Raw genomic sequence first — 16,339 nt, 5'->3', positions numbered from 1 at the left:
AATATCGAAAAGGATAATAGTCACCATTCTAGATTAAAGAATAACAAATCTAAAATCTTTCTCCCTGGGGATGCAGCATGTAAAAGTTGGTCTCATACTGTAATTCTCCCACGTCTCTGTCACTTAGCTTTCTCTTAAATGTAGCTCTCCACAGCTGATAACTAACTCTAACCCACCAGGCATCACAGACGCCACGACCGTCTGCTGCTCTGAAAACATAAAGTGAAAGACCAGAAGTGCCTTTAAACTGTGTGGTGCTGGTTTATCAAAAGGAGTAAACCAGGCACAGCCGTGTCCCTGTCTACAGAAGAGTCTGCCTGGTTCTCTGGTCTCTGTGATGCATTGTCTGTGAGGAGAGGGCTGATTTCAATCTTGGATGGCGGTGCTGGTTGTGAGGGCCATTCTAGTCTTGGCAGAGCAGCACATGGCTTGCCTGTGTCTAGACGCCTCATGTAAACAAGGCTTAATGATCCCAGTGGTGGAGCTCCGCCCAGGCAGAGTTGGTCTTAGCCAGACATCACAACAGCAGTGTGTCTCTTTCACAGACTCCCCGTTCTCCAGGGTTTTATTAAGATGGTTCTTGCTATCTAAAATAAAGATCTGGTTACAACTGGAAGTAGGTGTTTTTCTCTGTCTGTCCATATTTGTCTTTCCATCTATCTTGAATAACGCAATCCAAGTTCCCCTGCGATACCAGTGTAATACAAATGTACATAAGATTGTTGGTCAAACACTACTGACATTTTGCTAGCTTTAATACTGATACCAATACAGGTAGTGGAACAACTCTTCTCTCTATGGGCACATTTATCTTTCAACCTATCTATCTGTCTTTCTCTATCCCATTCAAAATTCCTACCTGAGTATTTGCTCATACCAATCCCTCCAATACCAGTGCCACTAAAACAATATATTGGTGCAAATATACTGAAGGATGTGGACATTTTCTAGCTTTGACTTATAACACCATCTGCTGCAACATACTGTTTTTTTTGTCATTTTCACATAAAAAAATTGACCTGGAAATTTGATTTTTACAAGGTTGATTGGTAATGATGTCATTGAGATGCACGGGCTAGTATCATGACTGTAAAATCAAATATTGGTATTGAGGCCACTCTGCTATCAATCTACCCAGCTATCCATCCAGGTATGTCTGGGAGTTGAATTCATGTAACTGGTCGCGTTGATATCTGACCTGTGACACGATCCCACCAAGAAGGCAGCTTAAGGAAAAGTAGTCCCGCTGACTGTGAAAACTGTCCCATGTGTGTCCAGGGGACCATGGGGGTTTGGATATGGCTCCTACCCTGCCTGCATGACCCTGCTGTGGACGCTTTAGTATAAATCACACTTCTGTCTCTCCTGGTGAGACGCTGATCGTTCTGCCACAGCATCGCAGCATACCAGGACACTTGGCCTTTGACTTGGAGAAAGTAAGACTATATGGGTGGTGAGAACTCTTCCAACTTATGTGGAACTGCATTTTAACATGCTTAAGAGTATGTCATTCTTTCTTTTATCACTTGGCTGAAGCATGAACCACATCTGATTAATGACACACAAAAAATTCAAGCCACAGGACTATTACCTATCCAGATTTTGTGTAACACAATGCAGTGCACAAATAGCATTCTTTATGACTGTTAAAGATGGCTTTGTAGAACATTTTACTTTCTGACCTAGTACAAAACCATGAATGAGAAAACAACCCCCCCCAAGTTGGCTTTTTCTGAAGCAATCTCTGTTCATTTTTTTTTTACATTAGTTTTGTAACAGAAAGGGGAAATTTGAGCCCTTCTTCATTTCTAGACAGACCTGAAACACTTTGAAGCACCCAACTCTGCAAACTGTGCTTTTATCACATGCCCCAACTAGTCCTATGGCAGACTCGTCACCTCCATGGGTCTTACTCTTTGCCAGTTTGATTCCTATAATCCACAGTCTTGATGATAAAAAGTATTCTTGCAATAAAAAACATACTAACAGACAATCGTAAAAACGCAACAAATCCAGCCTGCCGCTTGATTTAGCTCGCCTAATAACAAGACAACCCGCGGTATAAACAGTAAACACTTCAGAAAGGTAACTTACCTTGACCAAGGAGAACTCCGAACAGAGAGCACAGCAGCACCACACACGGACCCATTGAATGAAAGTACAACTCAAATAAAGCGGGTTTCAAAGATGTTTGAAGGGTTTGAGCGTCTCAGTGCTGTGTGCTGGTATGCCTGCAGGATGTGTGAACAAGCAGCAGGGCTCCTTTGAAAGACAAAGCCAGAGTCCGAGGCAGAGAGGTGGATGTGATGGAGTTGGGTGAGTCGCAGTTTGCAGCGTGACTGAAGGAATGAGCGTCTAATTATGGCACAGTGAGGGGCGGGCTGGGGCCACAGACACCGACCACTTATTGCTAATCATATCAGCTTGTGTTTTTATTTTGAACTCCAAATACAAGTCGTTAATCGTGTGCTATACTTTCAGTTTATTAAAATAAAATAAAAAAGAAACATAAAAGTTTGTTAGGCTGACATGCACACTGAAGTTTACACCAGAGGTGATTTTATGCAGCATATGGCTGTTCCTAAAATTCTGAAAGGACTGTTTACACAGAAGTCCAATTCATTCTCAAATGTCCAATATGATTGATTCATTTATGTTGGGAATAATAAGACCTGAAATACTACCTGGGGAGCTGAGGGCTGCCTTAATATTTATAGCCTGGCGGCAGGAGGACTTGCAAGTGTCTTCGGGCTACTGTGCTGTGAGGTATGCATGCACACATGGAAATTGTCTCCCCATCAATGCCAGAGTACACTCTTTTTTTTTTTGCCTGTGACTAATGACTGTGCTGATTATTCAACATCTGGAGCCAGTTTTGGGGTATTTTAAAAATCTGTTGTGGCTACATCCAGACTATAAATTTCGAAACCTTTGAATTTTTTTCATTACAAGAAAAAAAGGGATTCAATTATCTCTAAATAAGCATCTCGCTGCTATTTTAATGCACACTTTGGGAACATATGGGGAACAACGCTGTGTGCTGTTGCATCCTCCATAATATCCTCTACTGATACTGTATCCAGTATTAAATGTCTCTATAAACTCAAAGTTAATGAATTAAAGCGTTTGTAAAAGTGCCACAGATGTGGTGCTCACCATCAGCCAAAGTGATCATGAACTGTGAGAGGGAGCTGGGTATAAACAAGCCACAGACACACATACACACACGTACACACACACACACTCTCACACACACACAGGAGTCTACCAGAGTTGGCAAGAAGTGCAGAAATAATTGCGAGACTGCATTATAAACATTTTGTACCAACTAAAGCCCTCTGCAAATTCAATCAGTCTGCTGACTCTGGGCATGGTGACAGAGAGAGGTTAAATGATCTTCTAATCAGAGCCATATGTCTCCACCACCAGTCTAGCCGGTCTAGAAACATCACCAAAGACTTGATATCAGGACACCACAGACATACAGGGAAGCCCACAAGTAAATGGCAGTTATAAATGGGTGACTGGTCTGTTTTAGTGGACTGTGTGATGAGTGCCGTCTCAATCTCGGTGCTCCTTTAGTCCACCACAGTCTGCACTTTCTGTTAGTAATTACACTCTGTTTACAGTCTTCTTAAAAGACCACATTTTAACAGAGCATACCAGTGTTTTGAATGTTTCAGCCCATTTAAATGCATGATTTACATTTACGAATGTTTTTCTAATTTTCCAGACTCCATTAACAAAATCCTGTAGCATCACTATTAAAGAGCTGGATTAGGCTATGTGGGATAAGGGATTTAAGTTTGACTTTCAGGGTATTTGTCTTCCTTATTCAGACGATACAACTGCCTTTTTCAATACTGATTTGTCCATGATCCAATTTATTCTCATAATATGCTACTCGAAAGACAACACACTGTGGTGTAAGAATGCAAGTACTTGCTTGGGTCGGTAATCCATCACAATAAACATGTCTTGTTTTTTGTCCATGCTCTGCAGTCGCATGGTGAATCACGAAAAATCCTTCTGCAATGACATTGCCAGGTTAAAATATGATTTGACTTGACATGATAACAAAAACAGACATCGTGTCTGATATAATGGATGACCTATTTTGAGCAGATTTCTGCAAGTTGGTGTTGAAATGAAGACCTCTGGAAGGTAGAGAAAAGCACATCATACCATGAAAAGTAGTATAATAAAGAATTAACAAATAGAGTTACATTATCCTGGAAACCCATTTTAACTGTACAATAGGACTTTTAAGTTTAGATTGTTGCTGTAGAAGCATTTCCTAAAGATATATATTTGTCAAGGATGCCCCCACTTGTAGTTATCACAACAGAGACCATCCTGTCATGGCTGATCTCGCCTCTATCTTAATTTTGCCGTGGTGTACAGTTGAAAAGAGATAATAGGTGTTTACAGGCAATAAAACAGATGAAGAATGCACCAAAATGAGAGCCAAGCCAGTGCTAGTCTATCAACTCTCCAAATGAACATCTTACGCCAACTTCTCATGTCTGCTAACTTTCCAGAAACTTCCAGCCCCCTCCCTCCCCTCCAACTCCAAATCCACTTCTGGGCTTTAACAGGAACCAGCAGCGTGCACTGACCTCCTCGCTCACAGGTGGAGGAAATTGGAGTGGCCAAGGTCGCATTCAAACAGTGTTAAGCTTGTTGTTTAGGTTGAAGTACAGTTCCTTTGAAGCTCAACAAAGCTTGTCCTGCCACGTCTGTGTCAATCAACAGAGGGCCACTGACTCAGCGGGGCAGTCAGCATGCATGCTGCACCGTGGGGCCCAAAGGACTCCATCGCTGTTAGGAAACAACTGTGGAGGCTTGTTAAAGGAGAAAGTAGCTTTTCTAGCCTGTAATGTGTGACTTGGGATGACTTGTACTTTTTAAGTAGGACATAAATAAACTAATGTTCATTTAACAGGCTGAAAAAAACTGCATATTAATGAATAATCATTGACCAAAATGATTTTTATTGAACCCTTTAAACACCTGTATGACACCTCCATGAAAGCAGGTTCTGGCTCTTTGATTTGACAAGAAAAATTTGACAAGATTTGACAAGAAAAATTATATATATATATTTATAGAAAACTTCACAATAAAAGTATTTCCTTAAATAAACGTACATAAATAAAACCTAATAAAACAAAATAAACCTTTACAACATCAAATGTGTGGTATTATCACACAACTTTGATTCCTTTGATGTTCTCATTTTACCGGTCTCAAGGAGCTTCTTGACAGATCCTACTCCTCATAAGACGAGAGACATTAAAGCTCATCATCATCATCCTTCCTGCCATGACTTCTATTTACCCACCAAAAGTTAAGCAGGATGAACATGTGAAAAACTGACCACACCATCTATTGGCAGGACTGATGTATACTATAAGCAGACTTATCACTCGGTAAGAGCAAACTGATTCATCAGATTGATTATGTTACCAATAAAAGGAGAAGTTTAACCCTGTATACACCAAAAAGAGCTGCATGTAAGTGCTTTTGAATGAATCCCAAGTCTTTAACATTTAGCAAGAGAGAAAAGGTACGTCAACTGGTACGCTTGCAATTCAACTTAATCATTAAACATATGAGAAACGTTAAAGGTACCTGAAGGTAACTTTGTATTATAAATGCTCGTTATAAACCGTAACAAACCCCATATAAACTGGTGTTGGCAGTGTTGTCAAATACCATAATGATTCAAAACGATTATTTTTCCCTCATACGACTCCCTTCTCTCCGTTGGGGCAGTTTGGTGTATCCTGGGAGTCTGAACATGAGCGCTGGCGCTTTGCAGGCTGGGGTGTACCGTCAAGAGATGAGAGTTTGAAGTCAGAAGGGGCAGCAGGAATCATCTCTAGTTTGATTTCTGGAAAGGTCTGGTCAGGGAAAGTGATTTTAAGATGCTCTTCAAACAGATCCTTAAGCTTCCTGCCTGCTATGGGGACCTCAGTGTCAGCCTGCCAGGAAATAAGAGGAAGGAATGAGGGTTAAAACATTTGATTACGAGGTGTGAAGAGCTGTATAATACTGTAGAGAGGGGCTTCTCGCAGACGGCTCTTTCTACCTCACTTTCACAGTTCCCAAGCACAAGCCTGACGTCTGATACAAACTCTGCAGGGCTTTGGTAGCACACATTCAGTTGAGCCTCCAGTCGTTTTCTCACACCGGGAAGGTTCAGAGGTCCCTTTATAGACCGCCTGTCATTAGCACATACCTACAGTATTTAGAGAGGGAGAGATAATGCACCAATAAAATGGCACTGGGCGAAGTTGCAGCAAAATGAAGATTAATAACTCACACACAGTTTATATTACACGTCAACATTATGCACAAGAGGTTACTGATTTTACCCCGATTTTGTTGTAAATGTGCAGAAAAAAATGGCCCATGCTGTTAAATGCAATGCACAAATATGACATCATAGATATTACATAATCAATCAGAGTTAATGTGCAATAACAGTCCCTACACTCTCTGTGTCAGCAAAAGAAATACATGTTTATTTGTGTTATCTTGTTAAAGTTGCTCTGACTCATACTCATACTTCCTCTTGCTTTATTGATAAACACGACATATTTCACATCATTAAAATGACAGTTACAGTAACACCCTGCAACGTTAATCTTGTTAACTTGTTGTCTGTGGTCAGCCATGCTTTCAGACTCACCGAGGGGGATACGGGTTCTTTGAAGTCTGATGTCAGGTCACTGCAAAACAAGAGCAGCAACAGCCTCTCGCACTTCTGCAGCCAAAAGAAAGACGTCTGATTTAATGCATGTCGATAAATAAAGGAAGAAAAACGTGTACAATGGTCTGTTGCATGTGTTTATCATTTTAAACTGACACATGACAATAATGCTGAAGTTTGCATCTCAGATATTTTCTTATAATGTTAAAGATTTCTGCATTATAAAGTTAACATTTTAATACTAAAAGAGACACTGAAACCTACAATCTTTCATTCCCTTTGGACTTACATCTAGATTTGATCAATTGGAATATTGATTGTAAGATTCTTTTTCAGTTAGTTAAAGTATTTGACTTAGCTTCCTACTTTCTCAGAGCAAAAATGAGTGCATAAAAAAGCATCATGACTCAAAAACAACTTCTCTACTCCATCATCAGTTCTAAAGATTTGCCAAAATAATTCTGATTGTGCAGCTTTGGTTTTTTAGCAACCTAAGCCTACAGTGCTAAGGTTGTCAGTGCTCTTCTGTATACTCTAGAAGAGCACTGCCTTCATGAACATTTGTGCCTGACCTATATGTAAAGTGCACAATTGTGCCTGACCTGAATTCACAGCACCAACAGTGCCCCCAGTGGATAGGGGGGTCATTACAAAAAAAAAAAATTGATCTCAGGATTTCCCTGAATCGATATTGAATTGGGAAAATAATGCATTTCAATGCATTGATGAATCGATTTTTTTTAACCAGCCCTGTTAGGTAATTTGACCTATGGGTCTGAAATAAAGTAGAAAGTAAAGTAAGAAAAGTTCATCAATAAACTGAGAATGGATATTAAACCGTTTTACTTAAAACCAAACTGGATCTCTAAGACTTACTTCACAATTATTTCTTTCTAGTTACTGAAATTCCATATTCTCTTGTTGAAAGCAAATCATTATTTTCATTTGAAGATGAATACTGACTCTTTTGTCCACAGGGGGGAATCCTCCTTCAGAATCCGGCTCCCTCTTCACTGTATTGGCTTCAGGTTTGCTTTCATACTCCATCTCAGGCACTAACAGGTCACGACAGAGAGAGCAAAACCATTCCCCACTGGAAAGAGACAATCCAGACACAATAAATCAACGTTAGAGCTGGTTAGCAGGAACTTCTATTAACAACAGCCCTACAGTCAGATGTAAACCGCACACCTCCACAAAGTGAAAAGGACTTGTAAAAAAAACTCATTGTTATACAGCTGGAGGCTCATATTTCATTCCACAGAGGATCATAATTCCTTGATTCTGGTATAAACTTGACATTTCACAACAGCACGAGTTATTGGTTTTCCATCTTAGAGCAGCATTAAATACATTTCCCCAGACAGAACTTGCCTGTGAGATTTGAGGAGAGTTGGAACGTGGCATGAAAGGTGGAACACCTTGGGACACTTATCGCAGCACAGCAGCTCTCCCCCAGTCCGACACACAGCACAGACGACTTCATTAGAGGCTTCTAGCGGCGCCTGGTGCTCGTCTGCCTGCTGCGCTCCTCCCAGTGAAGCGATATGGTTTGGAGAATTGGTCTTACTCTGGTCCCAGGGGATGTTTGGAGGCTGTGCTCGGCTTTGGGGTTTGTCATCAGGGCTTCGAAGAGGAGTTGGGATTTTGCTCGGCTCGCCTCCAGCACAGACTTGGGGTTGATCACCTGTGCTGTCAGGGAGGCTGGCTCTCTGGTTGGCATGTACCTGGAATCCACAAACAAAGAGAACACAAAGCTCTGTTAATATTGCAATCAATAAACCTACCAGTGTTCAGGTAATGAAACAGAGTGAAATGATTATTGACACAGCAAGATGACCTTCAAAAGCAAACGAGACCATCATCAGTGACCAGATCACTGTGGTCTGTGGTTTTTTAAAGCCTGAAGTCGTACTATCCATCGTTAAAATAACAGAGATGGAATTAAAACACGTGGTATTACAAAATACAGACGTAACAAACATTTTGACGACCTTATCATGAAGGCAGTTTTTTCTGTCTAAATAAGGATTATTTCGTACTTTTAATGTGCCCTAATCCTGGTATTACCTCCAGACAAACAGATTTAGAAAATCTTGAAAAAAAAACCTCAGTTTTGGGGGCGCAGATGGCCTAGCTGGTGGCACAAGTTCAAGTCCGACCTGTTGCTCCTTTCCTGCATGTCACTCCCCACTCTCTATCCTGATTTCCTACTCTATTCACCGTCCTATCAAATAAAGGCAAATAAGCCCAAAATTAACCTAAACAAAAATATCTTTATCAACTGTCTATGTATCTTTCCCTGCCCCTAGTTCATTGTAGCAACGGCCCCTTTGTTTCCAGATGTGACCATTTACTGTGGATAGTACAGTATTATGACTAACACAATGATGATGGCTTACACTCCCAAAATAAGACCTGAGCTGTTGTAATTATGCAATTCTATTTTCAATTCCCACTTCTTAAATGTCTAAATCAAAATCTACAATAAAGATAGAATACTTTTCGGACTGTTTTAATTGTCTCCTTACATAGCTGCTGTCATCGTCTGGCTCATCTTTAATGACTATGATGGGCCCTGGTGACGACCTTCGTCTCTTCTTGGCAGCTGATCCCACTGCTCCATTAGCCGGCTGTGTTTCTGGAGGTTTCCAGGAAACACACCTTGGGAGAAGAGAAAGAACCAATCAGAATAAAGCGAAATTCACAGGAGAGAACAAAAGTCAAAAAGGGACATGGGCTGTTTAAAAGCAGAATAATTAGAAAAAAAGAGAGAGAACCTGTGCTTTTTGTGTGAATGTGTGAATGTGTGAGTGTGTGTTTGTGTTGTTGCGCGTTTGCAGCTGCGTCCTCACCCTGGTTTCTCCTCCTGGGATACAGCAGCGTACCCTGGTGAACACTGCTGTGCTTGCACTTGAGAGAATTAAAAATATCCTTCAATAAAAATCCTGCTTTATACACAGTCTGCAGAAAAAACAAATCAGTGATACCTATGGCACAGACTTACCATTTCTGTGTGGGATAAATGGCAGCAGGCTCTGGGGATAGTTTGTTTTCAGCATATAGACTGGACCACCTGAGTCATTCCTCCTATTCAGATATGTAGGATCAATCTAAACACAGAAATGCATGTTGTTGAGTTCGCATGTCAATATGGTTCACATTTGAAGGTGGAGTCACTTGCCATGAGCCTAGATTGCGATGAGCTGACCCCTCCATTAACGGTCACTGGTGTAATGTGTGTGTACAGAGGTGAGGAGGAAACCACGTCCATGGGTTTTGGTTGGTAGCTGGGGCTGCTTCCCTTCATCCTCAGAGGCTTCAAATAAAAGAAGGACAAACAGAAGAGATGAATGGAAATGATGCCATCATTTTCATGCTACATTCCTGTCATGTTAGGATGGAGGTGGAGATGAAAGGCTGCACCTTTAATACCCTGATGCTGGCTCTGTGGGTCGAGGTCCCCTGGCAACAACCGGAGCAGAGAGAACCAAAGAGCAAGGAAAGAAAGGAAACACCCAGGAGATCCAGGTAGATCTTTTTATGGACTGGGAGATGTTGTATATTGAACATTATTGTTGACTAATATATTTGCATACATGCTGTAGGTTTTCATTCAAGGAGCTGATCATCTTTCTTTAGCGAAAGGACAAAAAATATTATGCACGGGTCTGATTTACTTTTGTACATCACTTAAAGGACCATAGCAGCATTTTTAAAGTTTATAATCTAATTAATCCAAGCACTATTTTAAATCACATACACTTACTTAAATGGCATGTAAACCAATTTCCTAAATAAGTTTATTAGCAAATCTGCCTCTATGAACACAGCCATTCCTGAAACAGTTTAAATTGTTTCAAATAACAAAATATTTTAAATCTGAAACCACACCATGAGTTTATGGGTTTGTTTGATATTATTTTAACTTATTTTCATACAGGCTTATGTAATCATGGAGACGCTGGACTTGAGCTTGCACTTTTCTAGTCTTCTGACTAATCAGAAAATCTTTTACACCACAGGTCACATCTACCCATTCACACACTGATGTAAAGTACTCATACAAAAATGTCAAAAAGGCACACACATCCGGGAAAGTTTAAGTACTGGGTGTTGGACAAAAAAAACATCCAAACACAGAAAAAGTACTGTCTGATGAAGCGCGAGGGCCCGAAACGTTACATGTGATATTCCATTAAGTTCAATTTAATTGGAGCAGCTTCTGGTGTGCCGTCTCAGTACTTTTTCTACTTTTGCTATGTAATCAGAAGTAACTAATCCCATTCACACATATTCAGACGGCGCAGATGAAGCAGCGGGAGCAACTTGAGGTTAAGGGTCTTGCCCAAGGACACATCGGACATGTAGCTGCAGGAGCTGGGGATCGAACCCCCCACTTTCCAGTTGACAAACAACTGACTCTACAAACTGAGCCACAGCCGGTGGTTATGTAAACCATAACATGAGGAAACTTGATAGCTTGTCAGCTCTTCTATGTATTAAAACTACATGAATGCTTTAGTGTCTGTGCCAGATGAATCTGCGCCTACAGCTGCACATCACTAACAACACAAGAACAGGCATGCTGAGATATAAAGAGAAACAACAGCTAAAGTATCATATAAAAACCAACTCAGGAATGACTACAGCATGCAGCCCAGTCACAGCCCAGCGTGAAAGTGAAACATATAACAATTGGCTGTTCCTCCTGTAAGGAGTCCATTATGCAACGATAGCAGCTTGTTCACATCGGTACAACACAACTTATGCGTGCACACACATTCAAGTATTGTGTGTGAATGAGCCTTTACTTTAGAGCTGGAACCAAAACACCCTGTAGAGTAGACTAAACAACTTGGATGACTAGATAATATCAACGCTTTTTTTATTGAATCTTTGGCTCATCCTCTGTCAAATGGTGGTCCCTGTTGCACTGCAGATTTAGCTCTTTTATTAATGATTTTGAGCTGTAAACTTGTCTTAGATTAAAATCTATCTTGACAAGGAAAGACATAGATTGCCCAGGATGTGAAGGCTGTCAGCTCTATTTAGGACAGTGCCATCTGCCGTCCAAGCGTGTTAAGAGGACTTGTCTGTCAAACGGACACAACACAAAATGCACACTCACACACAGAAACACACACTAACCTGGGGCGTAAACCCAGGGCTCGATAAGCTGCTGGTTGGGCTGACATGGCTGGGTGGAGGCAACGTAAACCTGCGGCCTGGTGGGGGCTGCATACTGTGGGAGGGAGTGGCTCCTTGTAGGGACCCCGGGACAGTTCTCTGCAGATGGACACTCTGGTACCAAGTCCAGGGAGGAGGAGGTGGTTGGGGCTGCCAGCGGACATGCCTATTCAGCTTGTCCACCTGCATTTGGAGCTGAGCCAGAGTATTATGGGGGGGTCCCACGGCAGAGCTGTTGGGCGAGCCTGAGGGTGCCTGCCCAGAGTGGCTTCGGGGATGAGGAATACCCTGAAATCCACCCAGCTGGTGGCCTGGCACATTCTCCACCACTAAAGAGCCTGAGAGAATATGAGAGAATATACACAGAGACAGGATGAGCATTACAAGTAGGGATGACAAATACACAATGAGGAACAAACTTTTGCAGAGAACTGTGTGAAAGATAAGACTTTTTAAAGTTTACTACAAAACACTCAGAATCAGTGGTTCCTCCTTACACATACATTTAAATCACTTAACCATGTAAATTATTGTTTACATGTGCTGCTGCAGATAAACATCATGACATGCATTTAAGCTCCCACAGTCTGAACTTTTGTGGAAATTATCAATCTGGTCAGACGGGCTCAAAATTGCTGGTGAAGTTGAGGTATTGAAAACTACAAAAACATAAAAAATAATTACAAATGTAAACAATGTACAGACCTAATAATACATTCTGGGGCTCTAGGTGTTTCTTACCCAAATCAACATTTGAGGCCCAGTACGAGGCTCGACACTGGAAGCGAGCAGTGCTCTGTGGTACAAACGAGGTACTACATTTTGCCCGCAGGAGGTTTCCAATCTGAAACAGAATCTGCAACAGACGGGGTGGTATTAATAATTTTCAGAGTGGGACACTTGTGAGTTACAAAAAGCATGTGTTCCCACTTCATCACATCTAAATACAACAGATTCCAGACTGACTTTTAGAGCTGAGGCGAGTTTCAAGCCAGAAAAAACAAGACTATGATGAATGAGCGGATAAATGATGGGACAACCAGTCCTTACCAAACGTTTGCAGTACAAGAGCCCCGTGCCCCCACTCCTGGCTGTGGCCCATTTGGTGAAGTTGATGACATGATCCAGGTGTCTGGAAAGATAGCCGATGTCCTCCTGTTGTTTCCGCAAGACGCTCTCATGATCCTTTGTTACGGCCTGTGAAACAATGAATAAGTGAACATCTGCAGTGTTCAAACAGCTTGAGGGTATGCGCTCGAGGCCTCGGGGTAAAACAGTCGACTCAGATTGCTGCATGTAATGTTCTTCTGGATTCAACAGCACAGGAAGATACAGAAAGTCTACAGCACGGGGGTAAAAAGTGATGCATTATTATTTTTATGATCTGCTGCAATATACATCAAGGTTTTAATCATACCTCAAGGTGATTCACCAGCATCTTGCCCTTCTTGTTTATCTCCAGAATCAAAGTGCAGATGGATTTCTTGATTTCATTATGCACAGACGTACGGTTCTGATCAACCTGGAGGAGTCTGTAAAACATTCATCAAACTATCTGTATCTGTTTTTTATGATTCTATGCAGAATCAAAGAGTTCACATTTTGGAATAAAAAATGTAAAGCCAACTCCTTAACTCCCTACATGTTTTCTTTCTTAATGTTTAATACATGTTTTCTTTCTTAATGAAATTACCAGACGTTCTTGTTTATGAAACTTAAAGGTCATTTTTTCTAAATAGAGCTTTCAATAAAACGAGAGCTGAGAGCTTTCATTTTTTTTACATGTTCTAGCATTTTTATCTGACTACGTAATCCTGTGGAAATACATACCCATTGTTGATGGAGTTTGATACCTCTCCAATCACTTTCTTTTTCTCCTGCAGCTGTTGGGTCAAGTTCTCCATGTGCTGTTTGTGGTTGTTATAGGCATCTTCAAGGAACTGGTAACTAAAGGACATCAGCATCAAGTCAGCATACAATATCAAAGTTACCTTGACAGAAGTAAAGTTGATTAGAGAAGAGTTACTGCAGCACTCCATAAACTATTAGGGGTTCAGTGACATATTCGCTCAGTGAACTATCAATTGCAAATCATTTACATGATTAATGTTTCCATTTGTCATAATCAAAATGCACATCAGTATGATTTCAACCGTCCACCCAAGGTTCAAATCCTTGATATGATGTCTGCTTAAGGTTGTAAATTATCAACTGTACTTGTGCTCCTTGTGTTTGGCCAGTTGGCAGTCACGACAGGTGAGCAGGTCACAGGTCTCACAGAACAGCTTCAGAGGTTCTTTTTTGTGGATGTCACAGAACATCTGCCTCAGAGTAGAAACACCATGGACCTCTGGAAAAAAAGAAAATACAAGCTTCATCATCTGGGTTACATGGCAAAAGCGGTTCCATCTCCATCCATCAAATGTTGTTGGATTTAAAAAATTAAAAAAATCTACTCCCAGAAGAAATTGTGAGACCACAAAACTGATCCCACAATAGCTCTTTCCTTTGCCATGGAAACACCAAAGGTATTCAGAGAGGAAAACAAAGAGAAAGAGACAAACTGGTTAGAACCAGGTTAGAATACCTTGTGACACTTCTGCTTTCTGCCTGATTGTGTGGTCTCTGGTGAACTTGACTCTCTGGTGGGCCTCCACGCAGGTGGCACACAGGTACTCAACACAGTTCACACAGAATCCTGCAGCTTTGGTGTTGTCATCACAGGTCATACAGAGCTACAGGTGGATGAGGCAACAATTCATAGCTGGCTGAGTCCACAGATAGGTCGAAAACAAGGTGACAAGCTTATTGGGTACTGTATGTCATTGATCCTGCGATGAAGCAGTTTCAATTGAATATAATAATAAAACAAGAATATCAAGTGGAAAAATCAGACATATTCAAATACCCCATTCCTTCACATCTTCCCAGTTCAGACCCTCCAACCACGAGACCATGCTTATATATCACGTAGGTGTATTATAGCCATTCTCCTAGTAGCATTGTTGTCCATATGTAATAATGTATTTTGCTAACTTACCTGGACAGTCTTCTCCACTGTGCTGCTTGGAGCCTCAACTGAGTCCTTCACGAAGATGTTTTCAATCACATCTACCTCCATACACTCCTGTCTGCACACAGGGCAGCGGATCACATTCACTGCAACCACAACAGAAAACACATCACAACAGAATCTCGATTAGTATGACCGGATTTATGTGTGACTCATAGTATAGTAGAACTGACATGGCACCAGATACAGTCCACAAGCATAACTACTCAAACAAAAAAAACGAAGAAGAAGAAATTCACTCTCTTGCATGAATGGAAGGTCGTCAGTGTTTGTAAACAAAGTGACTCACGTGGTTTGGTCGCCCTGTCAACCTGGGAGTGTGGCGGCTCCGTCATGGCCAGATTCCTGGAGGGTGGAGGTAAACACTTCTTACAGAAGGAGTGTAAACACGGGAGAAGTTTGGGCTCGCGACTGTGGAAGTTCAGACGGCAAACTGGGCACGTGTCCAGGTAATTCTGCCCGGTTGTGCCGGACCTTCCCTCGTGCACTTGCATGCTCTCAGCTTCGTTCTCCACAATGATGACAGCAGCATCCGTCGAGCACTGCTGTCCCTCCATGTTTCAACCCTGTTGATAGTCTGACCCTGTTTTTTTTTCTGTGACTACGAGATATTCTCAAACAGGTGAGCAGAACAGACTCAAAATCCTTGTACCGAGTGGAGCATCTTCACACAACTGCGCTCCATCTTCTCGTTATTATTATATTTTACTCACGTGTCAGGTTCTCGTAAAACGAGGACTGGCTACATCGCCAACAAGACGCACTTGTAACCAAAATATGACATATGTCCATGAGAGGATGCAGCTCACTGCTGTGCCGCGGATGTTGCTCAAATTGCACCGCTCGCGCTCGTTGCGGCACGAGAGGGGTGGGGTCAACGAGGAAGCTGCTCGACGCTGATTGGTCTTCCCGACGCGTTTCTTTTGTACTAAAGGGGGGGGGGGGGGGGGAAGAAACCTCAGATTTTGAGATTGAAGTCGTAAATTTACGCCAATAAAGTCTTAAAAGAAATTAAATCATAAATCAACGGGATTCAAATCGTAAATTAACGAGATTAAAGTCGTAAATAACGAGATTAAAGTCGTAAATTTGCGAATTTAGTGTTACGCATTTACGAGATTAAAGACATTATTTTATTCTACTTACATTAGAAGAACAGCAGCCGGAACGTGGAGCATCTTGTGAAGTTGTAGGCTAACAAAGATTGACTTGAGTACTAACTCTCTGTGGTGTGGACTTGCTATAAAATAAGTTTGAAAAGAAAAAAAAAAAAAAAAAATCTGTTTTACTTGTGCAGATATGAAACTACACATTCTTTTGGCACATCAGCATCACGTTATAATAAGTATCAGGACCCT

The 16,339-nt window shown here is 41.4% G+C and overlaps 2 protein-coding genes across 4 annotated transcripts in view; both read right to left on the bottom strand.

Moving 5' to 3' along the window:
* fbln1 (fibulin 1) overlaps window positions 1-2,348 on the bottom strand; it is a 34,466-nt gene extending 32,118 nt beyond the window's left edge. Inside the window, exon 1 of one of the 2 annotated variants that reach the window (XM_020660862.3) lies at window positions 2,095-2,348. In XM_020660862.3, coding sequence (XP_020516518.2) covers window positions 2,095-2,149 — 55 coding nt within the window. In that variant the 5' untranslated portion in view covers window positions 2,150-2,348. The remainder of the gene's footprint in view (window positions 1-2,094) is intronic. The other variant, XM_020660854.3, reaches the window with a different exon arrangement.
* Window positions 2,349-4,963: 2,615 nt separating this feature from the next.
* Window positions 4,964-15,840, bottom strand: LOC110005259 (transcription intermediary factor 1-alpha). 2 transcript variants are annotated; one of them, XM_029282825.2, is made up of 19 exons: window positions 15,271-15,840; window positions 14,949-15,067; window positions 14,496-14,643; window positions 14,126-14,258; window positions 13,739-13,855; window positions 13,326-13,440; window positions 12,959-13,105; window positions 12,650-12,764; window positions 11,870-12,246; window positions 10,145-10,183; window positions 9,903-10,037; window positions 9,726-9,831; window positions 9,574-9,631; window positions 9,250-9,382; window positions 8,093-8,445; window positions 7,682-7,811; window positions 6,698-6,772; window positions 6,095-6,244; window positions 4,964-5,987 (listed from the first exon to the last, which is right to left on the bottom strand). In XM_029282825.2, exons 1-19 carry the CDS (start codon window positions 15,536-15,538, stop codon window positions 5,748-5,750), a joined length of 2,958 nt encoding a protein of 985 aa, XP_029138658.2. In that variant the 5' UTR covers window positions 15,539-15,840; the 3' UTR covers window positions 4,964-5,747. The 2 variants fall into 2 exon arrangements, with proteins under 2 accessions (XP_029138658.2, XP_020516327.2); XM_020660671.3 differs by lacking the exon at window positions 10,145-10,183 and having other exon boundaries at window positions 15,271-15,838.
* Window positions 15,841-16,339: the final 499 nt, after the last annotated feature.

This window comes from Labrus bergylta, chromosome 7 (genome assembly GCF_963930695.1).
Source record: "Labrus bergylta chromosome 7, fLabBer1.1, whole genome shotgun sequence".
NCBI lineage: Eukaryota > Metazoa > Chordata > Actinopteri > Labriformes > Labridae > Labrus > Labrus bergylta.
The sequence above is the reverse complement of the archived record's forward strand: the minus strand, read 5'-3'. Positions and strand labels throughout refer to the sequence as shown.

Excerpts from the sequence above, each read along its gene's own strand:
- LOC110005259 (XM_029282825.2), bottom strand. The coding sequence starts at position 15,538 with ATGGAGGGACAGCAGTGCTCGACGGATGCTGCTGTCATCATTGTGGAG. Across the intron at positions 13,441-13,738 it reads TCAAACTCCATCAACAATGG|ACTCCTCCAGGTTGATCAGA; the intron begins GTATGTATTTCC and ends AATGTTTTACAG. Across the intron at positions 6,245-6,697 it reads AAGAACCCGTATCCCCCTCG|GTATGTGCTAATGACAGGCG; the intron begins GTGAGTCTGAAA and ends TAAATACTGTAG.